The sequence below is a fragment of the Rhea americana genome, unplaced genomic scaffold, assembly GCF_003343005.1.
Source record: "Rhea americana isolate MKP2758 unplaced genomic scaffold, rheAme1 scaffold_65, whole genome shotgun sequence".
NCBI classification, from domain to species: domain Eukaryota; kingdom Metazoa; phylum Chordata; class Aves; order Rheiformes; family Rheidae; genus Rhea; species Rhea americana.
The window spans coordinates 3,104,982-3,112,613 of NW_028186812.1; the positions used below are offsets into that span (position 1 = coordinate 3,104,982).

Consider the following 7,632-nt stretch of genomic DNA (forward strand, 5'->3'; position numbering starts at 1 on the left):
AAATGATTATACTAGCACCTCATTTCTAAGCTTTGGCATTCTGTTCAAAAGCACACATTCTGAAAGCACAGATCATCAGATGTTTACTTATCATGGAGAAAATAATGCATTACCTAAGCCTCATCATTTGAAAATTTTAAAGTACAGTTTTAAGGTAAAACGTCAGGAAAACTTAAGGAAATTGTTTCTGAGAACTGGTTGGCAACTTAATTAGAGGTAGAGATATCACTCTCGAAGTCTGATAGAAGAATTCACTCTACCAGAACTGAGAAGCTGATACTTTACTCCAGCAACGGCAGCAAGGAGTCACGTGACTGTTTCTGCAAAAGTGATAGAGGTGTTTGTGTAGTAGGCAGAATATCAAAGCGAACGAAGCCTGCCAAATAAACTGAACATATTTTTTGAGAATTTATTCCAACACTTCAATTTATAGAAAACTGAGGTAACTTTAATATGAGCAAATCCCCTATTGCATAACACCGTTGGAAGAAGGAAGAAGAGAAATTATTGATTAAAAATATGCAAAGGTAAAACTGTACCCACTTCATGCTTGAAACATGTTCAGATTTGTGTGTGCATCCAAAAGAGAAACAAGCTTATTTTATTGGCAGTCCACAACCATATAGTTTTAAAAGCATTATTTAGAGTTGTATTCTGTAATAGGGTATGACATTTCCAAGAAAAGATCTTTTTTCCCCCTCTCTGATCTCATTTGAAGCATGAGAACTTCAAATTGGCATTGCTAATGCACAGGCCTTCAATGTACACTGGGTCTCATTTTAGTATGCTCTGAATTACTTTTCCATGTCCTTTTTACTACAGATTTGGAGATGCCAAGAACTCCTAGCCTTGAACATACAGTATTCATTAGTATGTAAGAAACAAATCTATTTATAAAAGACAACATTTTAAAATGAAATGTGCTTTCTCTTGGAACTTCTACAGTCAGTGGAGACAATCTAAAGTTTGATCTCAGACACACTATTTCGGCTTCAGACAAGAACATTTGGAATGTCAAGAGACTACTGAAAGTTTAGAACAGCCTTACGAACATTATTTCTGTAACTCAGTAAAACCTATTAATGTTTCCCATAACATTGAATCTAAATATGCATCAGCATGAAACATGATTGATCATTCCAAATTGTAATATGGCTGTAAATTTTCATACACTACAGAAACAAATGGTTGTGGCCATTTAAAACAGACAGAACATTACACCTTGTAGAATATACAGTGCCCCTTTTCAACATGTACAAATTTTACTAGCAAGAAATCTGAATGTATGATGAGACAAAAGCAGATGTATTTATTTAGGAGAGAGAATTTATGTAGGATCTGTTAAAGCTACTGTTCAATACAATAAAAACCTGATTACCAGATAATCTTTTGAGAAATGCTTTCTCTTTTCTAAACAAGTTCCCCATTGACAATCTTATAAAACACATACATGTTGCAGAAATGACACATACAACAACAGCAATGAAGAATTACCTCAGCTTTCATCACCATTGTGCTTCACTGAAACTGTTCTCCTGTTCCATTAAGTATAATAATACATTTGGAAAATGTAAATAACCTAATTATATTTTCTTGTTTCAAGCTGCCAGGCACCAGTCATATATCGCAGTCGTATAAAAAGAAGATCCCTGCCCATCTGTAGCCAGCTCCAAAAGGGAACCAGCTTAGAACCTGTGATTAAGGAGGAAGAAAATCAGAAAGACATTGTTAGGAAAAAAAAAAAATGAACATTGGCAAGACACACATTTAACTAGTCATAAACCTCTGCATTCTCAGCAAATTCAGCTTAGACTTTAATTTTAATAAAAATTTACATAGCAAAAATTACTGTCTTTTTGTAATTGCATTATACTATGAGTGAGATATTCTAGTTTGAAGGCAGCACAGTATGGTAACTCAACACATGCCACAGGATGTACATGGCCTTCTCTGCTGGACAAGGTTTTGCTCAGGTAAATAAGAACCTGAGCACTAATAATTATGCAAATTGTTTCTGAGTGACCTTGGAGACCTACAGCAATAGTATCAATACCTATCTTCAGGTAATGTAAAGAATCCAGACTATTAAACAAATTTCTTCTCCATCTCTGCCAGCATTCACACCAGGCGCAATACACATGTAAAATCACACTGAAAGCAAGCATTCTCTTTTCTAGCAAAGTTGGATGAGGATGTTCTCTACTTGCTTGCTTGCTTCATCCTTCATCCTGTTGTAGTTTATTACACTTTTAGTTGTTAAGGGGTCGTATTGTAGAGAAGAAATCCAAGTTAAAAAAAAAAAGTGTAAGAAAAAAAAAAGGAAATTGCACTTGATGGGAGGGGATAAATGAGCTGAATAGCTGGAGACAAGTACCTTTTCAACTGCCCCCAGCTGCCTGACAACACAACCCGTGAACACCTTGAAGTATAATGCTTCCTGCCCACAGGTCTTCTACAGTTGCAGTATTTTTGTTAAGACATTACAGCAAGAGGATGTGCCAACGTAGTACTGCTTTGCCCTAGCAGTATAATTACCTACATTTGTCTCCAGTGGGAACGCATAGTTACTCTTCCTCACTGCCCCTCACTACCCTCGGCAAGTCCCATGACTTGTTCAGAAGGCTGGCACACAAAATTGGACAGTCATATGGAAAGGAAGTTGGACAAAATTTGACTCAYTGGCAAGAGGCTTGGATATTTTATTCTGGACTGAAAATTAAGAAATTTTATAAAATGTAAACTATTTAATTACCTTCAATTTCAGTCCAGTTGACGGCAACTTCTGCTATAGGTATTCTCAAGTGCTGAGCTATATAAAGAAGTTCCACATCAAATGCCCTGAAGTAGAACAGGAAATAACAAATATGGTAATATTTATTTTCAGAATAAAGGTGGTAGCACTGTCAATCGAATCTCTAGCCTGATATAATTTAAAGAGCTTGATGTGTAGCTATRAAGTTGATACCAATACTCTAAAGGTCAAATGCACATGAATGGGAAATTAGTTACATGAATGAATGACTCAGAAAATAGCCAGTATACATACAACAATACTTCATTGCATCCTGTTTTTAAAGGTATATGTTATGCAGAGCTCAGACCACTGCTCACCATGGTTTAGACATTTTAAAAGACTAAGGCAGTCTAACGTGCAATGTCAATCTACATCTCTAGCACCTTCATCCCAGGGGACTATTTGCTGTGGTTTTACACTGATTTGACACCTTCTCCTTGTTTTCTCTAAGTCAAGAATAAAGGCAGCAGCACAGAGAAGGTACTGTGCAGTAACAGAGCTTGAACAGCAGTTGTAATTTAGCCRGTAACCATTTAACACAAGCCCTTTGAGAGAAAGGACCCAAAACTCTCTTATCAGCTTTAACAACTGAACTTCAGAGTCACATTCTCTATCACTCACCAGTGAGTTTTGAAGATTTTACCACACAACTAAACTTCATCAGGAAGCTGAAGGGCTTCCTTCTCCTTCAGGACATGAGGTATCCTTGTGGATATGGCACCCTTCAGCAAAAGCAGGGGATGTGAACTTAAATTTTCTTAAGGTAAGAAGGGACAGACTACAGACATTCCATTTTCTGTTAAAGCATTTGTTCTGCCTGTGCATGAGYGCATCTAGAGACTATTTGCTGTGGCAGGAAGTATGTTTTGACACTGTCAAAACCTAAGCAAAACCAACTTGACACCTCGTAACAAAAAATTCCTGAGGAAATCAGGTATAGCTAACATGGGAATCTGCCTGTGTACCCTCGTAGCCAACAGTGCTGCAAAAATGCCTCCCTCTGGAAGTCACAATAATTGAATGGTCATATGTGGAATCACTGTTACATAAAAAGGACGCACTACTAGCACTAAAAATGTCAGATGTCTAAGAAAATGTTTCATGCTCAAAGTACCAGATGAGTTTAGACTGCAGTTTGAAGTTTAAATAAAAAAAGACAGGCAGAATTTCAAACACACCCACCTCTCCAATGCATTTCACATTGACTCAGGTCTCATCATAGTGTGACATGAATTTACTTCATTGGCAAAGCTGGCTTAAGCAGCTCGGACCTTCCTTCATCCTCTCTCTCTCTTCTGCCTCTCATTTTTGTTGACACAACCATTTGTAAGTTGTGCAGCAATGCAAATTGGGGAAAGAACCTATACAGTCAGCCAAACTCTGTTGCCACCCAATAATTTGTCAAAATGCTTAATTCTCTCTGTTCTCTGCATAGAGAATTGTTTATTCCATTCTTTCAATTGTATGCTCAAGCAGGCCTTCTGGATCTGAGGCACTAAAGCTTTTGATGTTACAGAAGTGCTTTGGCAACCACAGCTTGTATTCCTTATGTAGAGATCAGTATGTAAAATCAGCAGTAGCTACTATTGACAAGGGAGAAAGCAAATCACAGTTATAAAAATTTTTGGTTAGGTTTCTTAAAATTATTAATTGCTATGTATTTTTTTTYCCCCCTCTTTATAGTCCTCAATTGCCAATAGGGGTGTTTTTGTTTAACTGATTTCTAATCATTAGAATTTAAGGTACACGAAAAAAGTCTTTTGCCACTGGAGAAAACATATGCAAAGGAAAACTAACATTATTCCCTCATGCTTCAAGTGTTCCTTGAATTGAAGTCATTAGTAACCCCTTTGATCTCCAGAGGTCCCTTCCAACCTTACTGACTCTATGATTCTTTGACACAACTATGAACAGGAAGGTGAACATGAACCTTCTGATGAAACTATGACCAGTCCAGCATCAATCTGGACGTACACTATATGTGCATATTACAGGAAAACTACTGCTATCACTCTGGACCACATTAAAAAACGCAAAAGTACTGTAAACAAAGACTATCTTGAGAGACCACACGATTGCTTTGTATAGAGAATTTAGAACCTCTTTGTAAGTCTGATTTTGATAAGGACACAGGCCTTTTAATTGCCAAAACAGTTACAAGAATAAACTAATGTTTTTTCTCAATGAACTGAATCCGCTCCAAGACGCCTTGCTCTTTCACTGCTTTTCTTTTCTTTTTTTTTTAAATGAGGGTTGAATATTATTTTATTAATTATGTTATGGCCTCTTTTACTGAAATTGTATTATTTGTTTTTTTGCTGACATTTTACATTCGTAAGTCAAAATACATGTGTACACCTTTGAATGTCTGAGTCATGTGTATTAGAGTAAATCTAATTTTGTAATACTACTTAACTGACTAAAAATCTTAAGAGACACAGAATATTTAATTGTCTGATGAATTATAGTATATGAGCTGCTCTAAAAATATTACTTCATAAAATATTACGCTAGTGAACTAATAGTCATTTGCAGCAATTTCTATGGATAACCAATTACTGGAATGTCAGCACATACAAAATACATCACAGTAGAGTAACATTAAACAGTTTGGTGAAGTGTTCACCAAACAGTGCTCACAAAGTGAAACACAGAAATCAATCGGGTTGAACACTGACACAGTTGAACACAATGACAGTTAGTTACATGTGATAGCCATCTGTGTAACGGTGAATGTACTCCAAATTCAAAAACCCCTATTCAAAGCTTAAAGGAAAAAGATTTCTGTAACATACTCCTGGGATACTACCCCACCACTTTTAGTGTACCTAATATGTGCACTAGAAGAGTTAACGGCAGAATGCTGGTTGCAGTATATTCAGTACACTGATGGTATTACACTTCTATTGCAAATACCAGATCCAGATGGTACAGAAGAACAGTTTCCACATTCAGGATTTAAGTGTGGGTACGTCAGCTGGAGCCTACTAGAGAAGATCAAAGAAACACCAGTGGATGAGCTGGTGAGTGCAATACAAGTGTTTGACATGATGTAGCAAGTCATCCATTTGTGACTACCATGTGACAGAACCACTGTTAGAAATAGCTGGGAATTATTCACACCATGTATTTCAGAGGCTTATGCTGCAGACAGTGGAAGTAAAAGCCTCTGGACAAGGGAAAAACAGTTTAGACTATCTTAAGTTTGACTCTGGCCTGAATGAATTCTTAGAAAAGCTTGACACTCTTTCCTGATCATATAGAAAGTTCAGGTTCCAACCTAAGCACCCAAAGCTGGGCACTCAAAATGCATGGTGCAAACAACTTCCCCATCTATTTCTAATAGTACCTCTATTATGTGTTAATTTACACAAATACGAATTTTAAAATATACATAAAAGGGAGAAATTTTTCACATCATTGTGTTTAAGCYGAGGAGTACTTTTGCTTAAGTTACAATTTAAGACCATGCTGGCTAAAATTTGGTTGAACACCAAGTCAGCAGCGTATTTAACTGAATTCAACCTTTTTAAAGTGAATCCTTAAAATGTTTCAGCTTATAAAATATCTATCCTGAAAACTTACCCTGTATTTTGAAATTGCAGTTAGCTCTTTTTGCTGGTGTGTCAATACTGATATTAAATGTTTCAAGTTTCAAAATCAAGCCTTCAGTTATACTATTATAACTGGAATTCAAGATTTTCTAAAATCAAAAAAGATGTGCTGTTCCAGCAAGCTCTTTAAATGGGCACACAACTTTCAATGGCCAAAGAGTTTTAAGAATAAAATACACTGTCAAGAGTATTAAACTGCCAATACAGTTGTGTCTGTATTGGGGATTTTGAAAGTTCACATATGCCTGCTAAGAGGCGGATTTTTTACTTCAAGCTGAAACAGACATAGTTACAACAGCATGATAGTTTTGCATAGATTAGACATTCATAAACAATTCTACTGGTCACACACAAAACCAGGAAAAAACAATTAATTCTACTGTTAGTTTTGGTCTAAATGGCCAAAGGAGTGGGGGAAAAAAATAACACACTGCTACAGGAAGCAGATTTATATAATATGATCATTGATTTTTCTGTAATTCTTACATTTAAGTGCATGTGTAGAGATTAGCAATAAATTACAAAAACAAACATCAATATTTAAAAAGTTCACACACTCAGTACAAGTGGGAAATAGAATGACGCGTTCAGWGCACAGTGTCAATTTTATATGTAAAAGTAATACCAACATCTTTTTTCTTTTTATCCAATCAGTGATCTGCTGATTTTCTTATAATCATTATAAATTGCCAATCACAAGAGTGTGCCAATCAAGACTGGACTAGAACGGTGTTGAAATTTCCCTATTTGACCAATATTCCAGACAGGACAGTAACTGCTGCCATCTGTAGTTTCCTTATGCAAGGAAAGACATTTTCAGGACAGAAGAAAATTTATGATATTTCTTGTAGGCAAAGAAGGTCAATGAGAAAATTTTAGATAGGAAAATTCTCCCAGTGAGGCCATCTAATTTTCTAGTTTTCCTCCTGTGCATTATAATTCAATATATTAAAAAAAAAAAAAAAAAAATACATCTTTCAGGTCAAGACTGTAGATGCAAAAACAGAGCTTCTTTTGGAATCTGGAAGTGAGTAATTCCAACTGTCTCTACTATGCTTTTAAAATATCCCTTTTAATTTTCTTTTAAGTTTTAATTTAAAAAATGTGCTCCATCCATTTCTGAAAAATAGATTAGCGGTATAATCAGATTCAGAACCTAAAATGCAAAGCATATGCTCTCTGTTCAAGAGGTTGCTCTCATTTCAAACTAATGTCAAAACTTTG

At 35.9% G+C, this 7,632-nt stretch overlaps 1 protein-coding gene across 2 annotated transcripts in view; it reads right to left on the bottom strand.

Annotated features, from left to right (window-relative positions):
- Positions 1-395: 395 nt before the first annotated feature.
- Positions 396-7,632, bottom strand: part of ALG5 (ALG5 dolichyl-phosphate beta-glucosyltransferase) — a 22,921-nt gene continuing 15,684 nt past the window's right edge. For both annotated transcript variants that reach the window (XM_085320646.1, XM_085320647.1), the window contains exons 9-10: positions 2,753-2,838; positions 396-1,692 (exon numbers count right to left, since the gene is read on the bottom strand). In XM_085320646.1, the coding sequence (XP_085176772.1) occupies positions 1,580-1,692; positions 2,753-2,838 (199 nt within the window). In that variant the 3' untranslated portion in view covers positions 396-1,579. The remainder of the gene's footprint in view (positions 1,693-2,752; positions 2,839-7,632) is intronic.